The sequence below is a fragment of the Crocodylus siamensis genome, chromosome 6 (genome assembly GCF_052110815.1).
Source record: "Crocodylus siamensis isolate JL-2025a chromosome 6, ASM5211081v1, whole genome shotgun sequence".
NCBI classification, from domain to species: Eukaryota; Metazoa; Chordata; order Crocodylia; family Crocodylidae; genus Crocodylus; species Crocodylus siamensis.
In genome coordinates this window covers 88029687-88055685 of record NC_143400.1, presented here as the reverse complement: position 1 = coordinate 88055685, position 25999 = coordinate 88029687, and the positions used below count along the sequence as shown (strand labels likewise).

General features: G+C 39.1%; 1 protein-coding gene across 1 annotated transcript in view; it reads left to right on the top strand.

Annotated features, from left to right (window-relative positions):
* The window catches only part of TBL1XR1 (TBL1X/Y related 1), a 179271-nt gene extending 157695 nt beyond the window's left edge, over positions 1-21576 (top strand). The window contains exons 6-17 of the mRNA XM_090050604.1: positions 722-941; positions 2968-3100; positions 3388-3529; positions 3783-3846; positions 3948-4045; positions 5461-5521; positions 6258-6379; positions 6863-6937; positions 11439-11566; positions 11812-11977; positions 13140-13241; positions 16193-21576. Coding sequence (XP_089906730.1) covers positions 722-941; positions 2968-3100; positions 3388-3529; positions 3783-3846; positions 3948-4045; positions 5461-5521; positions 6258-6379; positions 6863-6937; positions 11439-11566; positions 11812-11977; positions 13140-13241; positions 16193-16219 — 1338 coding nt within the window. The 3' untranslated portion in view covers positions 16220-21576. The remainder of the gene's footprint in view (positions 1-721; positions 942-2967; positions 3101-3387; positions 3530-3782; positions 3847-3947; positions 4046-5460; positions 5522-6257; positions 6380-6862; positions 6938-11438; positions 11567-11811; positions 11978-13139; positions 13242-16192) is intronic.
* Positions 21577-25999: the final 4423 nt, after the last annotated feature.

Below are 25999 nucleotides of genomic sequence, written 5' to 3'. Positions count from 1 at the left end.
CCTCTGACTTGGTTTAGCTTCAGATTCATAGCTCCAGTAAAATAAATCTGTTCTCTAGGAAAGGGTCATAAAAAAGAAGCAAAGTTCAGAACAGAAGAGGGAAGCCTATATTTATCGCCAGGAATTCTTCCAAGCTTCTAAAAATAGAGCTTTGCAAAGCCCTAACAAATGTAGGAGAAACTATTTTTGCCTGGGTCTTGTCCATTTCAGGATAAATTTCTTCATGGTGGTTTTCAAGTATGTTAGCACTGTTCTTGTATAAAAAGAGAGATAAGAAAAAAAAATAAAACGTGGCTCTCCAGATAATGTGTTCATGGAAATGTTTAGTCCAGTAGAATATAATAACTGGAACTATTCGCAGCTCTTGAAACATGCATTTGGAATTTCGTTGCAGCCCCTCGTATCTGAAATTGTATTCGTAGGTAGTATACATTTTTTTGGCCGTTTTAGGCAATTTAGCAAATTTTTTGGTCTCAGTCTCCATAGTGGTTTGTACGCTAAATGGATATGATGATCACTTCAACCTTTGAGCAGACTTTCAGCCCTCGGTGCAGAAAAATGAAGTATTCGGAAGATTGCTTGCTTCTGTGCTTGTGCTTTTATCTTCTTCTTTTCAGTTAACTTTTAGACTGAGTAGTTTTTCTTAGGCATTTTTGCTAACAAGGCCATCTAATATATGGTATCGTTTTTTCTGTTTTGTTTTTCCTCCACTCAAAAACAGGATGGTACCTTGTTTGATGGTAGGCCGATAGAGTCTCTCTCACTGATAGATGCAGTAATGCCTGACGTGGTACAAACAAGACAACAAGCCTACAGAGATAAACTTGCACAACAGCAGGCAGCAGCTGCTGCAGCTGCAGCTGCAACAAACCCACAGGGATCTGCAAAAAATGGAGAAAATACTGCAAATGGAGAAGAGAATGGAGCACACACTATAGCAAGTAAGTTGAGGCAGAAGATGATGACGTGCACCTTTGAGTAGCTGTGTCTTCTGTCATTTATCCTATTTAATGTCTCTGTAGATTACTCTGCAGACAGCAAACACATTCGTAAGAAGAATAAGCATGGGTATCTGTAACCTCTAGACTTTCAGAAAATAAGTTTACGTGTGATAGTTTAACAGAGTTTCTCACCTTTAGATACACAAACCAAGCCAGGAAAAGTAAGTGTGGCACATGTGGAGATCTGGCGGGGGGTCCTTAATTTTAGCAATAGTACTGTTGTTAGCCATATTCTTATTTTCTTTATGCTACTGAAGGCTATTGATACAGGGCTCAGCTGAAATAAAGGCTGCAGAAGCAACTGCTTCTCCCCAGCCCACCACAGTCCTCAGCTTCAGTGTAAATAGGCTTCCCTGACTCGTACTGAAACAGGGCCAATCTGTGGTTCTCTGATGGCCTCTCCTTTTATCCATGAAGATCTTGGATTTGTAAAAGAACCTAGCCCCACTTGTAAATTTAATGTTGAATCATTTTGATCACAAAAGGCATCTCTTCCAATTTATAACAGAAGATCATTATTCTCTTCATGTGTTAGATAGGATTACTTGACAAAAGCGCCTGCAAATTTTGTTTGTGCAGTGTTTCGTTCATGCCCCTTAGTCGCAATTGGTCATATAAATTGAGTTTTTTATATAACAGTTGCTATTTTGTGAACGTTACTTCTGGAAGCACTCGGTCTCATGAATGTTATAGTAAAAAGGAATACAATGGGGGCGCAAACCCACGTAAAGATTAGTTTAGGATTTTGAATGACTATCCACTAAAATCTTTTGGTTTATTTCCCCCGTTTTATGGTTGATGTTATTAGCTCCTTTCATTTATCACATAATACATGGACTTTGAGACATACTCGTGGTTTTTTGTTCAAACAAATCACTTCCATGCTTTAGGGTTTACATTTTAAAAATCCATAATGTTGTTTGCTTGTTAACTGTGAGCTGTGACCTTAAGTTTTCGAACTAAGTTCTGTATGAAAGGTAATATACCAGCAACCCCTGCTGGCTGCAACACCAAATCATTGTGTCATTGATTCTCTTAAATTGAAACAGTGTTTTTACGTGTGGTACTCCTATCTGAAGACGGGTATTCTGTAATAGTCTTGTCTTTTGTCTCGTACATCCGCATAATATCGAAAAACCTTTAAAGCCTAAATTTAGCAGTAAGTATGACGTGGTGTTGTTTAAACAGCCCTGCTATGACTATATGTGGAACAGATGAGCTCTTTTTATTGTTCTTGATGTTCTTCATTTACTCCAAGAAAACTCTTCATAGGGATATATTTTAAATAATCAATAAAAGACTGGAAGAACTTGGCAGTGAAGATCTTTCTAATTTTACAGAACAATGTGGATTTGATACATCTTCCATGTGGAAAACTTACATATTCACAGTATGAGACTAACAAAAAAAGCCCCTCCCATGAGTATATAATACAATTAATTTCCCACACATTTAGTAAAATATTATTCACATATTTATTAGGATCATTTTCAGATGGGAAGTGGCTGAATTGTTGTCTTGCCAGTTAATGCTAACCCTAGTTAAATGCTAAAATGTGAGTGTCAATGTTTCATAAACACTAGAAGTATGTTTTTTCAAAGTCATAAAAAGATTTTTCGCATAGTGCCTGGCCAGTAGGGAGGATATACTTTGTTAATTCAGTTTTTAGAGATTTTTCACAAGTAGATTAACCTCAGTTTGTGGGTATCCACAGAGAGACAGGTTAAAAAGCCCTAAGGTTTAGAAGGAGGGTTCTTGGCACCTGTTGAAAATCTAACTCTGTTTTAAATCATTGGGTACCTGAAAATGCTGTGACAAAAATCACTGTTGCTTTTGCAAATCTTAGCATGAATCATGTGACTTGACTCCTCTAGAATTTGCTTAACAGTTAAAATTCATCCCGCAAACCTGTTACCCCAAGGTATAAACATGCGTATTCTTTCCACTGTTGTTTCCCATAATGCAGATAATCACACGGATATGATGGAAGTGGATGGAGATGTTGAAATCCCTCCAAACAAAGCAGTGGTGCTGCGTGGTCATGAATCTGAAGTATTCATCTGTGCCTGGAACCCTGTTAGTGACCTTCTGGCCTCAGGGTATGTTTTTTGGAGAGAACATCAAATGGGTGCTCACCACAGCGCTGTATGCCTTATAACCACAATATCCTGTGCCACTGTCCTGTACTTTCTGGACATTGAATATTTGGGCCCCGGGGAAAATAGAATTCTCCACAGGGTACGTGGGGTTGACAGCATACAGCTGCCAGAGGATTTGGGTGCAATATGTCAGGCTTCCAATTTGAAAACATCCTAATTGTCAAGATTGTTCTTAATCTTTTTTTTTTTTTTTTTTTTTTTAATTTGATGTTATGCTTGTTTTGCAGTTCTGGAGATTCGACAGCACGGATATGGAACCTTAGTGAAAACAGCACCAGTGGCTCTACGCAGCTGGTACTCCGACACTGTATACGAGAAGGAGGGCAAGATGTACCAAGCAACAAAGATGTGACATCTTTGGATTGGAATGTAAGCAGAAAGTGCTGCAAGTACTTGGAGAAAACTGCGCTTGTCGCAAGGCATTGTATCTGGTGTTGCTTCTGACAAAGTACTTCTACATTAGTGTTATGTCAGACTGATTTTTGATTTTGCCACGTGCATTTCTTAGAGTCCAGTCTGTGAAATAAACCTGATACAAAATGTTTTCTGGTTGAACTGTGAGTGTGCCTGTTAGTTTTAAGTTATATAATATGCCAACCCATTTTTTTTTTTTTCCTGGCAGAGTGAAGGTACACTTCTAGCAACTGGGTCATATGACGGGTTTGCAAGGATATGGACTAAAGATGGTAAGTGAAATGCTGTCCAGTTCTGTTAGATTTTCCTGCTTAGTGGCTCGCAACGTGTTTTTTCATTTCTTCAACATAATCGTTTCAATGTAAATTTTCAGGTAACCTTGCCAGCACCTTAGGGCAACATAAAGGTCCTATATTTGCATTAAAATGGAACAAGAAAGGAAACTTCATATTAAGTGCAGGAGTGGACAAGGTGAGAACCTTTGGTTAATTAAATTATAGAATAATTGAGACTAAACAAAACTTTTTATGAGCATTTAAGAGTAAAGCCGTAGGAAGTTTAATACCAAATAAGAAAACAAATATGGGTTTATAAAGAACCTGTCACATTAGACAAATTTAATCGTATTTTATAGTTTCAAATTTAGTGGATGACTGATGACTTCAGTGGTATAAATGCAGTGGATTCTGACTCTCTTCTCAGGGACATCAATGTATGTAAGAAATAACTCCATTGAAGTCAATGGCATTACCACAGTTTACAGCCAAATTATCAAGAATGTAGATCATTCTTATCTAGAATTTAGATAATTCATTTTTGGAAAAAGGATTCATTTTATTTTGGACCCTGAACCTTTTGAAGAGCCTGAAAATGGGTTTAATGCGTAGGCAGAGAATGAGAGGCCCCACCAACTATCATTGGGGGTACTGGCCAGTGCAATGCCAAGAGGGTCATTGTTAAGCCAGGTTTTATTTCACATCTTTAAAAAAAAAAAAAAAAAAAAAAAGAATAATAAACAATATAGTCATTAAATTCAAAGCTGCTGTGGCATCAGGAGGTTTTGCAGATGGTAGTGAGGACAGGAAGTAGTGAAGGATAGAGGACTGAAAAGTATTGTTTAGGCTCATCAGGATTTATAACCCAGAGGCAGGCTGCAAAGGTAAACACAAACTCCAAAGGAAACAGTAAGCTCAATTATACTATACTAAAAAAATGTGCCAGAGGAGATGGAAATCTTCTTAGCTTGAGCCATTCAAAACCAGACTGGACAAAGTAACCGAGAACTAAGTGTAAGAAAATATCCTACATTGGCAAGGAGATGTCCTTGCATAAATGTCAAGAGCCTTTTCCAACACTACCTTATGTAAGAAAATAGAAAGTCTGTTCTCATTCCAATTGAGTTCAGTGGCAAAATTCCCCTTGACTTCTGTGGGATAAGATGAGGCTTATAATAAACAATAGCATTCTTTTTAAAATCTGTATATTTTATACTGAAATACTTTGTTCATCAGAAAGATGCTAGAGGTACTAGCTAACAGTCCAAAAGTTGTCAACAGAATTGGTAAGGGAGCTAAAAGGTTTGATTTATATGACTAGACAAGTTTATGTATGAAGTCTTTTTTACATTAAAGTAATAAGGATGCAACAGGAGTATAATTAGGAGTAGTGAAAGGAAGTTAACAAAAAAGTAAAAGATGCTGCGAGGAAGATAGTGACGAGGTGGTCTTTGCATGGGTTATACAAAACTGAACTTTGTGGCAATAGAACTGTGTGATAGGGAAAAGGCTCAGCCAGTGGGAAGCTGGGATTAGGTGACCTAATAAAGTTAATGATGGAAAAAAAATCTCTGAACGACAATTTTACAAGTTTGTTGTTTGTTTATTCAGACCACAATAATTTGGGACGCACATACTGGAGAAGCCAAACAGCAGTTTCCTTTCCATTCTGGTACGTATTATTTTAGAGATGACTGTTCAGAATGATCTAAAGTAGAAGAAAAGTTGAAGTGAAACAAGTTCTGTGATATTTAAGGTTTATTTCTAACTTTTTATTTTAACCACACGGTTTACAGACTAACTGCAATATGCTCTGTATATATTAGCCCTCTTTGCTGTATCTGGAGACATGGAGTAGGTCTTCCTTCCTAGATCAAGAATCGATGAAAACTTCTAGCTTTGATGTGTATGTCTCTTAAAAAACTTAACCAAAGTTAAGAATTAGAAAACAGAAAATAGAAAACTTGTGTTTTCTATTTTTAGTTTATTTATGGTTATCAAAAATATAAAAACCATTTTAAGGTCAGCATAAGCATCCCACATTCACATAGGCAGAAAACAACCAGTGAGGTCACTACTAAATACTCCCAGTGCCCCCCAGGGGTTGTGTTTACAACAGACTTGTATCTCATTCCCTCGACTTTCATATAATTGTTTTATTTAAAAAATGTTTCTAGTTTTGATTCTTTCTTGTTAAACTTATTTTTATCTGTCGGCTCTGAAGCTGCTCTTGAAATGTTCAAATTCCATTGAATGCCATCATAAAATTAAGTCACTCCCTTTTGGCATTTGTTCCTGTTTACAAAATGATACACAGAAAACTCACAAATCAACCCTTCCAAAACATCATGATATATGTTGCAATATATATCTATTGCTTAACTATCTCTCATTTTCCCTTTTTTTAGCACCAGCATTAGATGTTGACTGGCAGAGTAACAACACATTTGCCTCTTGCAGCACAGATATGTGTATTCATGTCTGTAAATTAGGACAAGATAGGCCTATCAAAACCTTCCAGGGTCATACAGTAAGTACTGAAACAGATTGCAAAGTTTGGATTTGCTGTCTGATTGTATTGGTAGTAATTTTAATTAGGAATTAAGACCCTACTAAGCATTGTACACATATAATAGATGATCCTTGGTGAGAGGCAGTAGATGTCTGCAGCGAGCAGCTGAGGTGGGCTTTTATGTTACAGCAGTAAGCATCAGTCCTAGTGCACATAGCTGGGTGTCACGTGCTTATTAAGCCTAAGTGAGTTTTTGGTGAGATTGGTGGATGCAGTAACCATTATGCAGGAGAAAGCAATATGGTGCCATAGGAAAATGTGATTAAAAGGTAATAAGTGTTGGTACAGCTGGTCAACTGAAGGTGGGGGTTGAGGATTACATTTTAGAATATTAATTGATTATACAAGTATATGTATTTACTATCCAACTTGATCTTTTTGAAAGCTGTCATTCATAATGCAAATGAAGACTTCAACTTTTTTCTCATTGTTCACTTTTAGAATGAAGTAAATGCAATCAAATGGGATCCCACTGGTAATCTTCTGGCATCCTGTTCTGATGACATGACTCTAAAGGTAATGTCAGTTTGGGATAGTATTTTATTTGAACAATTATTGTACACTGCCACCTCTAGGTTTATTGGTGGAACTGTCATATGCCCACCATTAGCTTAATGAAATTATCTCGTTCATTTTCTGAGACACAGGTAGTCCTTGCATATCTCTTTTTGTCAAGGTTTCCATCCACAGAGCCATACCCTGTGAACTTATACACTGACTCTTTGGGGGGTTTTAGCATGGTTTTAAGAGACAAATATTCCTGTTGGAGGACTGGACCAATTTAATAATCACATTGTCACATATCCCTAAAGTTACAGCAGAATTGTTCAGTCATGGTCAGGGGGCTGGACCCAATGATCTCATGAGGTCCCTTCCAGCCCTAAACTTCTGTGAGTCTGTGAAAAAGAAATATCTACACCCATCTACAAGTGCACTTTAGTGTGCATTAGCTTATTTTAATGCATATTAAAGCATCACTAAATACATGCTCTTTAGTTAATGCACATTAAAATAGACTAATGTACATTAAACATCACTAAAATCCATGCTCTCTAGTTAATACGTGTGAAGAGAAGCTAATGTGCATTTTCCTAGTACCTCAGTACTAGATATAATGTGCATTAATGCCCATGTAGACATACCCAGTGCCACGTAGAGTATGTGTAGAACTAAATAATCAGTTCCTATATGGGTTTTCTCCAAGATATCTCTTTCTTCCAAGTGCAATTTATCACTTTTAGTCTTTTGTGTGTAAGTACTGTGTCTAAAAAAAACCACTCAACACCTTTCACCATATCGCTCTCCAGTTTCCCTGGAAGCCTTTCTGCTATCCCTGGTTTGCTAAATGAATACTGCCCCTAACTGACTTCAGCATCAGTGTTTGTATCCAGATAATCAGAGCAACGTGGCTCTGTATATACAGTGATACAAAACTGAGGAGAAGTGTGGAATGAAATATTTTGGATCAATATAAATATATAAGTATAAAGGCTTAGACTTGCAAGTCAGTACTTTAATACCACGGTGTATTAGTAACTTAGAAAAAATAAAAATGGGATTGAATTGAGTCAGAAGCCCTTGTTATCATATTTCCAGTACTACTTTCCTATGTCTGTTAGCGTTGAATGTTTTAGATGTGGCAAGTTTTACATTTCATAGATTTGATAATACTTAGGCATAAAGGATGCAGTCACATGAAGTATTTGATATCAAGCTCTAACTCATGTCCCTCAGGGCCAGATTCCCTTCGTTATAAGTTAGTCCCTTTTTTCATAATGAGTCCCACTTGTTAATGGAAATGCAAGGTATCCTGAAACAGAGCTAGGGTATGAGAATCTGGCACATAGTATTGCTTTATATTTGTGAAAATGGAGCCCATGGACCCTTCAGGTTGGGTGCATCTACATGTGCACTTTATTGCGGCGTTGACTAATTAGCGCCGCAGTAAAGCGTCACCAATATTAGGGCGCAGTAAACTAATTCACTTTGCCATAGTATGCAGTACTTTACTGCGGTGAAGTATGTGTGTAGGTGGTTACTGGATGTGCAAATTGCGCACGGTCAGCCAGAGGCTTGCTCTGCCTCGGCTCAAATGGCTCCTGTCCAGGTTGCACATGTAGACACCACGCACAGGAGCAGTTGACTCCAGTGCAAACTTACTCTGGGGTTTGTGTTGCCTTAATTTCACATGTAGATGCACCCATTCACTCTAATGTACTTTGATCAGTAAAATGTAGGCCTGTGCAAAGCCGCCAGTATTCACTTCGGATTTGATCTATTCAGGGATCAATAATTTGATTCAGTGATTCGAATCACTGTCCTGAATCAATTCAGCTTAATCTGATTCAGAGATTCAGCCACTGCTGAAATGGCTGAGTCTCTGAATCAACCAAGGCCACATCGCCCGACCACTCTCCCAGCCCCATCAATAGTTGCCCTGCCCAACCCCAGTGTCCCGTCACTTGCAACAAAAAATCCACTTGCTGGCTTCTGCCAGGCAGGGGGACAATCCCCACAAGCCCCCAGAGGTGTGATGGCCACTGCAGCAGCCAGTGAGGGTGGGGGTTTTTTTTTTTTCTTTTTAAGTACCAGGACGCTGTGGCTGGGCGAAGCGGCCATTGACAGGGCTGGAAAAGCAGGTGGGGATGCGGGGGGGCTCAGGAGAGCTGGGGGAGCAGGAAGGGGATGGGGCCTGGTGGGGGTCCCACCATGGTGCCCTCCTCCAGTCCCACCCCATACTTACTGGCATGAAGCCTAGGTCCAACTCCCTGCAAAAATCTCCGAATGTTTTCTGAATCAATTTGGAGGCTTCAAATTGATTCGGACCTTTTAATTGGTCTCCTGATGCAGTTCGATTTGGATTCAGAGATTTGGCTGCCGAATTGGGCCAAATCCCCTCCGAATTGAATCAGCAGCTGAAGCTTCGCACAGCCCTAGTAAAATGTTAATTGAGATTATTTAATGCATTCTTACCATATACACTTTGAAACGTCTTCTGTCTCTTAGAAGTCCTATATACATGCAGGGAGCAGAGGAGCACAGAAATTAATGCACTCCAGCAGACTAGCATCGTGTACATCAGTGTCCACACACTGAAAAATGGTGCTGGGGCACTTTGAACTAAAACTCGTCAGACAAGCTTTAGTTCAAAGCACCCCACTGCCATTATTTTTAATGTGGGGATGCAGTTACATGCGACAATCAAGGCTTGCTAATTAAAGTGCCACCCGCCCCCCCCCCCCCCCCCCCCCCCCCCCCCCCCGCCTCCTGTAGCACATGTGAAAATGTCCTTAGGTTTTGGATAACAGAATTAATAATTACATATCTAGTGTAAATATTTCAGACCATCAAAACTCTGTTGCCCACAGAGTGGCCATTCCTCACCCCCCCATTGCTGACATGCCTCTGTAAATGGGGCTTCATACCCCAGATTTCCATGGCAAACCCCACCCCCAAATTCCCAGCCCATTTGGGAGCCCCACAGGCCAGACGATCGGGCCCACTGGCCATACATTTGACACCCCTTTTACATAGCATTTGGTAAAAAGAACTTATAGTCTAATGCCATTTAAAAATCCATACTCAGTACAGATGTTTGCACCTCCAGCTTGGTAGTTCAATGTAAGAATTTTATCAATGCAAGTTGGACATCTGTTGACAGTCTTCACTGATACAATTTAATATCCACATCACCAAAGCCACTATTGCAATTGGTACACGTTAGCTGGTGAAAGGCATGGGCAACCCCCTCCCCCTCCCACCAAAACAGTGCTTTACTGTTACCGGAAGAGGAAGCACATTAGTTCAACCTGACTCCCCAGTGTCTGCACAGATTGTACACTTTGACAGGGCTTTTTGGTGCTTGTATCTTAAGCTGATTTCAGTCACTATAAGTTAAAAGCAGTAAGCCGCACTGAAGCATGCTATCTGTACTGACAGTGGGTGAGCCAAATCAAAGTAATGTGATGCCTCTTCTGGGCTTGCAGGGTGCTTGGCGCAGGGGTGTGCCAAGCTTGAGGTAAAGCGCTGTTTTGATTTCACATATATAAGCAGCATTGGTACAAGAGCTTACATCCTTACATTAAAACCATCAATATAGGGGTTTTAATATGGGACCACTGAATCTTTGTGATGGTTAATTTTCAATCAGCCATTTTAAATCAGAATTTATATACACTTTTCCTTTTGTCTCCCACTCTCAATTTCTAGTCTCTCTTCAAAAAGCTCCTCATTCAGAAAATTGTCCTAACACATGCTAAAGCTCTTTCTTGAAAAGAGATGGAGTTCTACCTGTTCTTAAAAGCTTTCCTGAGTTGGGACTAAATAAGACACCAAGAAAGAAACCATTTGGACAGATAACTAACATATCAAGTTTTAGATCTCTGCAGAGTTAAACACTCCAAAACGAGCTTTGCAATGAAAACACAGATGCGCTCTTAAAGAAATGCAGTTGTGTCATTATTTGTATTGCAGTATCACTTCAGAGCTACTGTCATGACCAGGTTTCCTTTATGCTAGCAGCGTGCAATCTAAATAGAATCTGATGGGTCCACCAAGTCCAAATCCTTAACTATTTTTGCATTAGGAACATATTATTCTGTATTAAAAAGAAAGTTATCCCAAATAACCTTTCCTACAACACGGTAGTGGAGCAGGAAGCTGATATTTTGCTTAACCCAGACATAAACACATCTCTAAAAAGTCAGATAATTGCCTTCAATTATTTTTGGATCGTGTCTTCAATTAGCGCACACTGATGAGTTTGTGTAGCACAGATTCTTCATTTTTTTTTAACCCTAGGATGTTCTGGCAATTTGAAGAAAAGAGAGTACCAATAGAACAATCCTCAAACTTTTAATTAATACACTGAAAAAGGAACAGTCAATCCATGATTTGGGTGGCCTAAAAAGGTGTCATTTAGGCCCTGTTTGGTGTAAGAAAAAAGAGGCTGAGATAATCAGTATGTCACTTAGCATTTATGACTAGTGTTTGTGTGTTTTCTTTCATTTTGCCATAGATATGGAGTATGAAACAAGACAGTTGTGTCCATGACTTACAAGCACACAACAAGGAAATTTATACTATCAAATGGAGTCCTACAGGACCTGGAACAAACAATCCAAATGCCAATCTTATGTTAGCAAGGTAATACTTAATCCTGTTTGTCCTACTACTCAAGAAGTTGCACTTGTTTATTTAACTTAAGTTTTCTCTAAATATATGTTTGCAATACATTTTAACAGCATGAAAGGGCCAATAAAAAAAAACAGTTTAAGCAGAAGCTCTGTCTCATTCAAGAAGAGATTTTATCAACAACTTCCTAAAGCTTGTATTAAAAAAAAATAAAATAAAATTGAGGTGTAACTGATTTCTCTTTCTTTCCTTTACAGTGCATCCTTTGATTCTACTGTTAGGTTATGGGATGTAGACAGAGGAATTTGTATCCACACCTTGACGAAACATCAAGAACCTGTGTACAGCGTAGCTTTCAGCCCTGATGGCAGGTACCTGGCCAGTGGCTCTTTCGACAAATGTGTACACATCTGGAATACACAGGTATAGCTTTATTGCCCCTGTCTTTGGATAGTTCAAAATTCAGTTTTGGTACAAGTCTCCTGTTGACTTTTCTTCTTCTACCATGTTTCACTGTGACGAGGTCCTTTGCCTTTGCCAGCATTCTGCATTCGTATGTAGGCCCGTTGAGTTCTTCTACTTGGCAGCATGCCTATTTGTATTTCAGTTCATCTCGCGGCCAATTGCATTCTGTTATCAATATCTATAATTTTACCTTGCCTCTCTCCATTTCATCTATAATCCACTGTCCTTTTTTGGAGTGCAGATTAAAAAGAAAAAACTTTGTATTATTAGCACTTTTATCAGATGGTGATGCTACCCAAAAACTTAAATTACTACTTGTTTCAGTACAGGCTCTCATATGACATGTTGCCTTTTCCCCCCCAAAAAAAGTTAAAATTGAACTCCAAGCAAAAGACCCATTTCAAGTGAAAAATATGGCTTTGATACTTTCAATTTGGCACTGTTCGTGGAAAGAAAGCAGTTAAAGGCATGAAGTTTTCTGAAATGAGAACACAAATATTGGCACAAAATGTTGCAAGAATACTTTTACCTGTTTTGAACAGCTAAAGAAAAAATGCTGTACGCCAGTGAAAGTTTTTGGAAAGTTTTTATAGGAGGAATACAACTCTAGATGGAACTTTGTTGATGCAATAATTCTCAACCATGAGAACTTTTTGAGGGTGTTGTGGATATTAGATGAATATTAGATGTGCAAATGCCTACTTCACAGAGGAATCAATAATAAGAAAAGCAGTTCTGGCTCATCATGATCTCAATTCCTTGCAACAGAAGAATTGCTGTATTATTTTTCCATAGTCCATAAGCAAGTGAAAACTAAGAGGTATCCTTTTTTCCAGGGATTCCTTGAGTCTAAAAATGCTGAGAACCACTTCAGTAGGGCGTTATGAAAGGGAACTTGTTTTGCAAAAAGATTGCTATTTTTAAATAACTTAAATGATTGTCAGTTTTGCGCTCTTCTCTACATGAGAGAGAGCCTGATAAAAATGGGTATGCCGGATAATGCTTCTTTTAATATGACACTTAGATGGTGTATGAAATATTATGAAGACCATTTGAAATGGTAATACGGGTGTTCTGCATACTGTTCTTATTCATGCATATCCATGCTTTCTCTTTCTAGACGGGTGCTCTAGTTCACAGTTATCGGGGAACAGGAGGGATTTTTGAGGTTTGCTGGAATGCAGCAGGAGACAAAGTTGGAGCGAGTGCTTCAGATGGTTCAGTAAGTATATAAGAACAGCCTCTGATGAAGGTTACATTTCAGCATGTTTTAGTTAGCTAGATAAGTAGAAGGGCTGTTGGCTAATAACGAAGAGAAATTTTGCTCATTCTCATAAATGGTAAATCCATATCACTGGCTTCTAAAATGTAACGTGAATGCAGCAGAAAAATGTGCTTGTTTCTGCTCAAGCTGACGTTAGAAATTAGAACAAGAATGGGTGATAGGCACGTGGTTCCAAGGGTGTTGTGAAGCTTAGGATGTTATCTGTCACATCCTCAGCATGAAAGTAAAAATGTGAAGTATTATGATTTAAGCCGCAGACACCAGTGTGTTCCTTGGGGCAACTCTAGCTCCAGGGGAAACAGCAGTGGCCCTGATTTTTGGATCAGCTGGGGCAGGCCAAAACCAGTGGAGACAGCTCTGGGGCTGGGACCTAAGCTAAACCTGGGGGGAGGGGAGGCAGGCTGAGGGGTCACCCTGCACTTTCCCCACCACAGGTTCTCCCCCACGTACCTCCCATCCCCACTGTGGATCCCCCCCCGTGCATCCCCTCCTCCCCCCCAATCTCCCCTATGCACCCCACCCTCACCATATGGTCTCCCCAGCACTCCCCCAACACATGCCTCTGGTACTGCCATTGCACAAGCCACCCTGCCCCCAAAATATTAATTTGTTGTTCTTTTCATATTCATGTGTAAAACATTTGCAGTCAATGATTGGCTGTTCACAAGGAAAAAACCGTGCACAATCTCTTCATCCTCCTTCTGTCCCAAAGAGAAAGCACAGTAAATGAGAGGGCAGGGGGAAGGCTGGTACTCCTGGTACCAAGAAGCAGCAAAATTAAGTATCTCCTATTTAAATCTTTCTGTATGGTGGGCAATAATACTTAAGGTATTTGAGACATTTGACATAAATAAGAGTAACTTCTGGAAAGGCCAGAAGGTTTCTAGTAGTTCAAAACAGGAAATGAGCAGCTTTTTGAGTACACAAAAAAAGAAAAGAAAACACATTCTGGAGACTTCATCTCAGTTAAAAGCTTTATATAGCCTTTGTCATACAAAAGTTGGTAAAATCCCAGCATCCTGTTGCTAAGAGGTCAGAAACCCTTGTTATCTACCTAGGAAGTATAGATTGGACATCTACTTATCCTAGAAGAAAGACTGCATATCTTCATTCTTAGGTGTACAGTTCTTTTTCTGTTGTGTTCACAAAGTGTGTGGTGCTGATTACATTCTTACCAAACGTGAAAATGAAAATCTTGAGCGCTCTCTGTTGAGGTTTGTTAGTGAAGTGATGCATTTAAAGCCACCACAGCCTTCCCACTGATCCAAGGCTAGTTATACCATAAACTGGTAATAAGTGAAGGAATGGAAGGCCCTCATGTACCATATGATGAGTGCAAATGTAGTTTACATGTGATGATATCCTTCTGATAGCTGTAGACTCAGTTTTCTGACGCAAGGGAACTGCAAGGTGTAGCAATCCTTTGATAAGATTCTAACAGGAAAGTGCACGCAATTAGATGCCACCTTCTAGGCTGTTTCAATCTCTTTTATTATTTTTCCACAATGTGGATTTAATTAAATTTTACTGTTCTATACAAACTGGACCCCAAGAGATTCCTTGGCTTTTAGCTACCAAAGAACAGGTGGAAAAGTACACCTATTTTGTTACTGTGGGGCATATAGATAGATATATATGTGTAGATCTATCTATCTATCTATCTGATGGTCAGATTAGGCATTGTTTCTGAATGATTTGTTTTTGATCATTAAAACCACTTTGATCTTTCCACCCCCTGGAAATCTGGATAAGCCAAATAGAACTGTTGATTAACATTGTGTGCCTTCTCAAGTTTATAACTTGTCCAATATAAACATGGACCTTTTGTGAAGGCAGTCATTTTTACTGCTTTTATGGTCTTATCACTGTAGTTCTTATTGTTATATGTACCACATTACAGAAACACTCAGAAGCCCCAAACTGGCCTTATTGTGCTAGAAACTGGACAACCGAAAAAATAGATTCTGCTACAAAAAGCTTGCTTTCGGTTCACCAGAGACTGGATGAACTGTAGGATGTGGGAGAAAGGAATAGAAGACAAGGGTGGCAGTGTTAAGAACACGGGACTGCATATGTATTAGCACAGTACAATTTTACCAGTTTTCAGCAACTAGCTACAAACACAGCATGCATCCCTGCTATTGAAAACATTGTCTTTTCACCTAAGCATAATCCCCTAAATTCTGTTCTCAAGCAATGTGCAGCACATAGGAGACAAAATCTCAGTGAGAGGTAAAGAAATGTAGACTTCTGAGCAGTAACAGATCCAAGAACAGGGTGCAAGGAGCATGCCTTCTCTCCCCTTTGGTCTGTGCCATGCATGCGCTCTGAGCTCACTGCCTCATCAGCATGGGTTACTGCGAAAGCTTTCTGTGAGCAGTGAGCTCTGAGCTCTCCAGCTGATTGGGGCAGGGTTTGGCCAGAGGCCCTGCTTTCCACATAGCTTCAAAATCCCAGAGGGAGAACACTGTTGCTGTTTGCCATGCTCCATTCTTCCCTGCCCCGCTGAATTTGCTAGCAGGAGAAAGGAGGCGAGTGGTAACAGCCGTGTTCATCCCTTGGGTTCCAGACCTGTGCAGAAGCAGGGGCTCCATCCAGACCCTGTGCCCACACAGCCAAAGGGAGGTGCAAAAATGCCACTGCATCCTCCCCACCCACCCCCAATTTGCTTTTGGTTCTGAGGCCCTTTGCTTTTGTCTAAGGTACTCACAGTTCAGAAACACTGCAAATTCTTCACCATGCCCTCCCCCCTGTCTCCAAGAATAGGTCTGAGGGTTGACCTGCACAACCAAGATAATATTTTTTGACCTTATATCCCATGTAGAATTGTAGAGATGTAAAACCTATGTACCGTGTGCATTTCTGTATACTTTTTTTTTTTCTTACAGGTTTGTGTATTAGACCTACGGAAATAGCGCTACTAGTTGGAAGCCATGGACCGACTATGAATGTGTACATAGCCAAAATGACTGTCCCTGACCCATGTACTGCTATAGTCCCAATTGAACCATGGCCAGTCCACTACAGCCAAACCTACAAAAAAATATATACATATACTGTATATAAAAATAAATAAATAAAGATTACACCCTGAAGAGGATGACAGAGTTTTGTCACAGCTTGTGAATCCTGTTCACCAAGTGCTGGAATCTGCTGTGCCCCAAAATAACATTTACAAGTTTTGGATCTGAAAAACAGAAGAGAGAGAGAGAGAAATCTACCATACAAAGCAGACCCATACATGTACCAAATTCAGAAGATACTAATGGCAGCCTTTATTTCTCCCCCCCACACACACTTTTTTTTTAAATCCATGGCCACAATGGACTGTGGGGTTTTGTTTGTCTTTTCCTTTTTCCTTTTTCTTCTCGGTAGTTGAGCAGTTTGCGTGTACAGAGAAAATGGACTTACATAAACCTGCAGCAGTAGTTTGTTCTTTGCTTTTAAACATTGGGTATTTTTGTTTTGGTTAAGTTTATGAATGCATGAAGTAAAGGAATGAATCTGTTTCCTGTTTATATTTTTCACCTTGAAACAAAAGATCCTTTTCTAAAAATATTGAACGTGTTTGTTAAAGGGAGAGAGCAAACCTGAGGATATTTGGTACATTCTGTGGCTTTCGGAGCACAATTTTCAGGTGGAAGGAGGGTGGAAAATGGGTTACTGGGGAGAGAAGAAAAATAAACCCACCACTGAGACATGAAGCATCATGTCCTGTTAATCTATGAAGTACATCGGTAATGGGGTAACGCTATGGTTTTTTCTGGTGACATGGCTGAAATGCAGTAGTTTCGTATTTGGGACATAATTCTGCCAAACTGAAGAATTAGAAGGGCACAAAAAATAAAGAAAAATAATACAGGGATGCAAAAAGCAAAATGAAGCATCTTCTGTTGCTTTGAGACCATAGCTGAATTATGGTTAAATTGTGCACTATTGTGAAAAGGAGCAAAATATAGTTTTTGGGGGGTTTTGTTCTTTAGTTTTTGTTTTTTTAAGAGATTCAAATCTTTCTGGACAAGGGTTCATGCCACAGCTTCTACAAGAGTTATCCATCATCGTTAGTAGGAGCTCAGATGTGTGATTTAACCGAATTCCAGTATTAAAAGTATCTCATGCGATTTTCTTTATTTAAAAAAAAAAAAAAAAGACTTTGGCATATATTTGATAACACTGCCATTAAAAGGCAAAATGTTTACTACCTTAGACTGAAAAGTATCTTAAACAGAGGACTTGCTTCAAGTTTATTTTAATAGCAGTGATTCAGCTTATTTAAAAGATGAATACTTGCACTAATTCCCCTGCTGCTCCAGTCCTGCAGTTTGTTGTATCCTGTGACTACATTTTTTCCAAATATAAGGTAGATGTAAGCTGCTATTTTTTTAATAATCACTACTATATAGTGTCTTTTACTCTGTTTACAATATCAAGTATTTTTCTTACAGCAACAGATGTAAATGGCAAACCTTTTTCTGCTCATGTGATTAAAAATATACAGATAGTGTTTTTTTATTTGTAAATGATAGCATGAGGTCGTGTTTATGCCTATGTGTAGTTGAAAAGGTTGCATCATGTTTCCAAGAGTGTACATTTATAAAAAGAGAGGTTGTCAAATTTATGTCACAAACATTTTACCTAAGGAATGGTTTATATTATAGAGCTTTGCAAAGTTACTGATTTTATAACACTATTTGGATCACGAATAATTTTGTGGCTTATGATCTCTAAACTTTAACCTATTTGTTTCTTTCTTTCTTTTTTTTTTTTTTCCTTTTTCCCCCCCCTTAGTTAAGTATGCATTGATTTAACCCAGATAATGCAGCTTTGACATTTTAACAGTTGTTCTTTTGGCATAGATTTCTGCTGTTTCCAGAGTATAACATGACTTGAAGCAAGTCTGAGTTCGGCTAAGGTAGGGTAGCAGTTTGCCAGTGGTAAAGAGAATACATTTAATTCCACAATACATCCTGAGTCCCCCATTTGTTATTATTGGGGAATATAATACTGTAATACGCAGCATTTAAAAACAAAAAAAAATCGTATCCATAAAAGCAGTCATCCATTAGGGTTCTGTGCCAGCTATTGGGTTTTGGAACATATTACAGATGTTTAGAACAATTACCTTGTGTTACAATATGTAGGAAACCTAATATACTGAGTGTCTGGCACTTGAAATATTGCTTTTATTGCTGGAGGTCCATGACTGTGGCTGACCTCTGTCATTAGTAAGAAAAAATTTAAAAAAAAATAAAAAAAATCTGTGCAATAATTTTAAACTGTGCTCCCAGGAATAGACACAAACGTTTTGAGTATGTTTAAGCTGCATTTTTCCTTTAGCAATGCATTTGTCAATTGCACTGAATTTTAAATCTGAAAGTCAGAGGTGATTATTGATAGTACTTTTGTATTTTAATACGGACAGTTTTATTCATTTTCACAAAAGTTATTGGATAATCGTTTCAGCCAATTTAAAAAAACGTGGTGGAATTCTGTGACATAGCTACAAACCCGTACAGCCATGTTTCATGATATTGACCGTTTCTTTTATCTCTATCTTCAGCTGCTTAGTTGGAATTCTGTTAGTTAAACATCATATCTCATGTACGCAAGTAGAAAAAACAGCTTTGTTAGCTCAGGCCCCTGGGTTTTTATATGCTTGAAATGCTTCAAGAACATGAGTTTTGTAGGCTTGGGAGAGTCTGGACACATGGGCCAGACCTTGAGCTGGAGTTAATCAACAATATTCCATCGCCGCAGGGGTTTTTGGATTTACACCAGCTGGGGTTTCTGGCCAATAGTTTTTTTTTGTTTTGTTTTGTTTTGGGTTTTTTTGCTGCTGCTGCTGTTTTTTTCAGCGTGCCACAGTGCTGCTTCTGCTCTGCACAAACCTCTTCTCACCCCATGTTCTAGACAGCGTTAGCCCCGTGCATGCGACATGTTACATTCTGTGGAATATATGAAGTAAGAAAGAGAACTGTGATTCTTAGACTATTTTTTTTCTACTGCTGAGACCTGAGATTCAGTAGCGTGAACTAGGTTGTCTTCACTGCTCCCTTTTGTTTTTACCCAATATCAATAAGACCCTAATTTTGAAAAGAACGTGTGCTTTGAGTAGCCCTACTAAATCAAGGGACTTGCTTTCTGAGATTGAGAGAGAAAAACATGCAGACGTGCTTGCATGCGTTTGTAAGTCAACTTGATCTCCAGTATGGTAGGTTAGCGGGCAGAATGTACAAATGTGGGGGGACAGGACAAAACTCTGGGGTCACAACTAACAACCAGATAAGGAATAGCTTGCTGTCATGTTATCACTTTTTTTTTTTTTTTTTTTTAATGCATCAACTTCAGGTTCTCTTGTTTCTCATTTCAGTATAATTCGTTCCAGATTTTGCCCTTTCTATTTTTACTTTTGTTTTTCTACATGGGTTTAAATTGATGCAAAGATCTTCAACCCTTGACTTTCTAGTTTAGTTAAGAAACTAAGCTCTTCACTTTTTGTGGTGTTGGTAATTCAGTTTGTTTGGAGACTACAACTGTGCAGGATTACTGGGTGCGTCTGGTGGAGGATTGGATTCTGGTATGAAACACTAAAAGTGCCTCTTTTTCTGGGTTGGGGGGAGGTGATACTTATCCGAGTTAGAATGACGTAACCGTTGAAACATGTTTCTTGATTTTATGACACTTTAATATATCTTGAGAGAAAGGCCAAAGATTCGTACCAGTTTTAATTGTCGTGGTTTTTTTTTTAAAGCACTCCTTTTTCCTTACACTGCTTACCTCATGCTAGGGTATTTTATGAGACGTTGCTAACTTTAGAATAGTCTCTGTGTTGGGAAGAATGGCAGGTACAATAGGATTCTTGTGCCAGTTTGTCTTGGCTGTAGACCAGTCTTAATGGCTGATGCATTTATTTCTTTTGTATGAAGGAACGTCATGAAAACTGGGCTTTTGGGCTTGTAAATAAAAGGCTGTATGTTCAGCAAAACGGACCTTTTGGGCTCAGTTGTCCAATCTTTACTCAGTCAGAAATCCCATTGACTTTCACCGCAGGAAGAACTTTGTCCGAGTAAATGTTGGAGGATTGGAGCCATGTAATACTGTATGGTGTGCCACGTAGGTACAGTGGGCCAAATCAAACTTGGGAAGACAACTGTTGACTTGAGTGGCGATTGTTGCCTGAGTGAGCCCTTTCAGGATTCAGCCCAGTGCTCCTGTAACTTGGCAAGCAATAGATTTGTACAGACCTCTTACTACAGAAAATGCTTGTAGAGTGTTTCCATAATAGGATCATTCGCACGCTTCTCCAGAAGTCCGCAGAAAGTAGAAGCAACATTGTGGCACGTTGGAAGCAGGCTTGGGTTGGAAGACAGCAGTAAATCTCCATCAAGATCCTTGACATTTTCCCTAATGAGGAGAGAGATGTGGAATAGCCTTCACGTCCTCCTCTAGTGTGAGCTCTGAAATATTGCATCCGATAAAAGTGACTTTCTCCCACATGAATCTGCTTGAAGGCAGACAAAACAACCAGAAGACGCACCATTTCTTACACGTTGAAGGTATAGTGTTAATTGTGCTTCAGATCAGTAGTTCAGCCTTCAAGTTTCCAGCATTGAGGCCTGATGATAACTTGGGGCATGGCTTTTTTTTTTAATTTTTTTTTTTAAAATAAAAACACATTTTTACTTCATAATGGTTTTTGGCATTTGTGGATTAATTCAGGAAAACAGTCTGCATGTTGTTGCTAGTCCAGTGTACTTTGCAATCTTGTTCCTCAACAGACTGCAGTGTGCAGATCAGTAATCCTAGAACAAAGAAGTAATTTTTTTCTCTCTCTCCTGACATTGACATTGTAGTTGTAATGGTTTAATTTTGAAGTTACAAATCCTTTGGGTCTAATTCTGTGAGCCTACTTATAGCACTGGATTAAAATGTCTGCATCATTTCTTCAGTTATCCAGTTAAATTACAACTGTTGTAAAAGTGTAAACCAGCCCATGACAGTTTTTTGTACTTGTTTAAAGGACTTTTATTGTTCAGTTTTCATGATTATTGTCTAAAGAAGACTGATATAGATGTTCTATACTGTCCTGGACCATGTTAATTACACTTTATGATGTATTTTGGTTCTACATCAGAATGATTTGTCCCCAAAGCCCTTATATCCCTTCTAGGCACATTTTCTGTTGCAGTTTCCCTTTGCATTGTATTGCTCTGACAACTGTAATTTGAATCAGATCTGAAAGAGGTCCAGAATAAAATATATTTTGATATTATGTTGGCTGTATGTTCTATAAAAGCGATTGTAAATGTTAAATAACAGGATATTTACACATGGTTAGTGTGGAAAAAGGGGGAAGGAATGGTCAGTTATTTCCACATCTATTTTAGCACATTTTCATTGTTTCTTATACGGAAAGTAATTTAAAGTAGTACTCTGTGCAATGTCATGCCCTTAGCAAAGCTATAGCAGCAGTTGTTCAATTACTTTTATTCAGCAAGGCACTTAAGCACATCAGGAGAACTGTCGAAACTAATGTTTCTCGTGCTTAAAGTAACACACAGGCTTAACTACCTTGCTGAACCTCAGCTTTAATGTAAATTTACACAGTTGCTTTTTACACGCCTGTACCACAATGTGCGTTATAAGTGTACGGCCTTCCAATCAGCCTTGTAGGCTTGGGGAAAGGTAATAAGAGATTATGTAGTTCCATTTGACGTTCAGAGCCCCACAGCTGAGATGTAGAGAGCTATTTCCTCACTTTTTCTCCCATAAAGGGGAGTTTCACTCTGAAGAGCTCCATTCTTATTCAGTGGTTCAAGTTTGATTATACAGAAGAATTTTATGCCTGCCGTTGTACTTTAGACATTTGAAACCGTTTGAGATTACATGTGAGATAATACGCATCCATCTGTACATAATGAAGCTATAATTCCTTCAGGATTTTAGGTGATATCATAAACCAAGAGAGGGAAACTAGATTGCTTTTTCAATGTCACTAGAGCTCAAAAATGGAATTATAGCTCAGTTATAGAGGTCTGTGTATTTGCTATCACACGCTTTAACAAGTCATGATTTTCAGCCTCTATTTTACTAATCAAATTAATTTAATGTGTATTATCAAAATCTGCCGCCTTTGTGTTTTGACACGTATAAAGTTCTTCAGGCAAAATTCTACTGAATGCATTAAAACCACAGAGGAGAGTATTTTTTAAGTATAAACCAGTCTTGACTCTTACCCATACTAGTGTATGAATTCTTCTTGGGACTTTTCTATTATCACCTGAACATCGTGAAAGCAGGACTTATAAATTAGGATCAGTGTCAGTCATTTTAAGGCTAGTTAGCAGTAGTAACTTAAATTACAACTCAAATTGTTTGGATTTTACTCACCGGAGCATTGAGGCTGAAGGATCATTGTGTTAGATGCTGCACAAAGCTATACGGTGTCATAAATGCACCCCCAAAAATACGAGTAGCGACCTTATGACTTCACAATTAGGGGGGAATGAGTTGTTGGGCCGGAAAGCGGTGACAGGGATCTACTTGGTTACATGGTTGAAAAATGTACCGGCTTTAATGGTTCCAAGTGAAGTTAGGGATAATAAGATCTGGGTGAAAGTCCAGCTGTGAGAGAGCATGGCCAGTTCAAAGGGCTTTAAGCTGTGGGCACCTGGGGCATTTTCCGACATGCTCTGGGGGCTGAGGGGTGGGCACTTTAACTAGAGTGCCTCTGAGAGCTGCCCTAATTAAAGCACCTGCAGCGTCTTGTGCATTTAGCATCCCTGCACTTCAAGGTGGCGGCGGGGGCACTTTAACAAAAGCTCCTCAAACAAGCTATCGTTAAAGTGCCCCCAGCTGCCGTTCTGAAGCACGGGGACACTGAACGCACAAGACACAGAGGCTGCTGGAGTGCGCTAATAGCACACTCCAGCAGACTCAACGAGGTCTGCTCTGACACGTAATCGCAGCGCGTTGGAGCAGCCTCCCCACACATCCCCTGTTGTCTTAACCATTGGAACGGTTCTTTGCAAGCTTCAGGCTGGAAATGCAAACCCCTCCAGGGCTGAGCTTCAGGATGGAATTGTCCAAAATACTTTTCCCATAACCACAGTGCAAGCCCAGCCAGTGCTTTTGTAAATCTTGCCCATGTCGATAGAAAGCAGTGACATTTTTGACACATGAAGACAATTTGCCTTAAAAAAAAAAAAAAAAATGACAAGTCACTTTGCTTTTTTTGCCTTGAGTTGGCTAATGACTACAAACTATGCCCTGTGTATGTTTTCTAGTTATGTTGGCTTTTTTGAGTCTCCTGCTCCAAGCCAGATGCTTGGAGCTGCAAAATTGCAAAGAAGAATGTATTTACACTACAAAGTTGCTGCCACTCTGGCCATATCAGCAGAGCCTCCTAGATGCTGCATACACAGTAGCAATTTTTCTACTGAATTTGTCTTTACGTCATCTCCCGGTTCCACTATTTCAACTTTATCTTAGAAGAAGCTGTCTTCTCTCAGTTGTGTCCAGACTGGGAGTTTTGCCAGCCTGATTGACATCGATGAGAGGTTGTGATCTTTTCACTTCCATAGTGGGCAACTTTCTGTAGTGTAGACAAGACCCAAGTTAGCTGTTTTGTTTTAAACAGTTTTCACTGGAATTTTTAAATATGTAAAGAATGTGCTGTTTTTTATGATTATGTAAATCTTGTATTTACAATATTTGAAGTATGAAGCTAAAGAGGACCTGAAATGACCTGAAAGATGACCACTTAATTACAGTGAAGTCATTCATTTTTATACAGGAGTGAGAGAACCATGGTGAAGACTTGAAATTACTTGTATTTAATTTCCATTTTAAAACTGCTCTTTGAAAGTGTTGCACTTCTTTCCCTTTCTATTGCAGCAGCTCATCTATCATCAGTTTATTCAAAGACAGTGGCAATAGCAAAAAAGTCAGATGCTGATTAAATGAATAGGGAAAAATTGCTTTCCAGCAGTAAGTAATTTCAAGATAGAAGCCAATTCTCTAGGTCAGGTAATATGAACAGCCGCAGTTTGTTTTAACTGCATTTTTTACAATCTTGTGTTCAATTTGTTCAAACTACCTTCAAATTTCAGCATGTATTTGTTAAATAGTCTGTCAGATATTTATTCTATAAGAGAAATTTCAGAACATGCAGTTAGTTTAATAAAGCATTGATCACTATTTAATAAGCCACAGTATATTTATATTGAGAACAAAATCCTAAAAACTCCCATTTTTTTCTCTCTGGTGCTTTAAAATGGAGATGTTTCCAGCATGTACGACCCTTTTTCATTCTCATTTAAACAGAAGCCTATTTTAATATTGTTTCTAAACCTGCTGGTATGCCTCTGCACTTGGCTTTCAGTTCTGTGGTTGTTTATTGAACGCATCGAAGTGTGAGATACCCGCTGACCCATTTATTTGTCTCCTGACTGATTATGATTGGGTTGGTGGGATGGATAAATCAACTTGGTGGTTACTGTTGCATGCTTTATTTACAGCAGGTAAGTTATTGGACTAAAACAACCTGTCCTGCCACTAGACTGATAACCTGAACGTTACATGTTTTCTAGTGTCCTTTGTTACTGGACTTTTTTTTTTTTTTTAAATACAGGTGCAAGAATTGTTGAAATCATATCACTGAGCTTTCACTAAAGGGACTTCATCAGATCTGTTTACCACTACTAACATTTTTTATTATGGTCTTTTTAGGAAGAATATAAGAGTTGAAGGAAGAATTTGCCTTCTATGTTTTGTCTTGAGTTTCTTCAGTGGAAACAATATGCCATCAGGAAGGCTTGAGTGAGTGATTCTCTTCCAGAGCTCACCAGTACTTCCAGCGCTTGCTGAATATTCATTAGAGGCCAGGAGCAAATTGTGCAAGCCCACTTGTTTTCTGTCCCAACGAGCTTTCTACCGTCTACATAGACAGTAGGAAGAAAAGGATAGGAACAGGAATGAAGCGAGTCCAAGGATCACAGACTAAGTCAATGGCAGAGCAAGGAATTGGGACCCAGGTCTTCCCAGGCAAATACCCTGTCCACAGGACACTGCCTCTGTCCTCTCTTTGGCATGACTTATTTCAAAACAAATGATGAGGGATCGTTGTCTTCTCTGCAGATCCAAGCATCGCATGGATCCTTCCCACCCCACTCTGCAAAGACGAGCTGAGAGAGCGCCATTGGGTCTGTGTAGAGCAGGAGGGCAGCATCTGCCCCATGCCATCTACATAACGTGACTGCGTGTATTTTTTTTTTTTTAATTATCTTCCGCGTGTAACAAATGTGTGGAGGAAGGCAAGGAAGCGGAAGGTGTGCCTGATAGCTACATAAAAGCATGAATTGGTGAAGGACTCCAAAAATATGATAATGAGTTTGGGTATGTATCAAGAAAAAGCGATAACATCTCTGCTGTTTTATGTAAAACATGCTTCCAGGCAGGGAATGTTTTCTAATGCAACAAAAATGTGTTTGATCCTAAGTTGCTACTGTCTGCTGGCTGCATAAGGGGAATCTACATATGCTGATTTCTAAACATAAAGCTCTTTTATCTCTCAAGCAGCTTCCTCTAAATAAACCAAAGACACTTGGCCTCAGAGATAACGGAGCCGAGAGCATACGTGACGCTTTTAAAATATCCCACTTCTGTGACATGAGAGTGTACAGTGAGCATTGGAG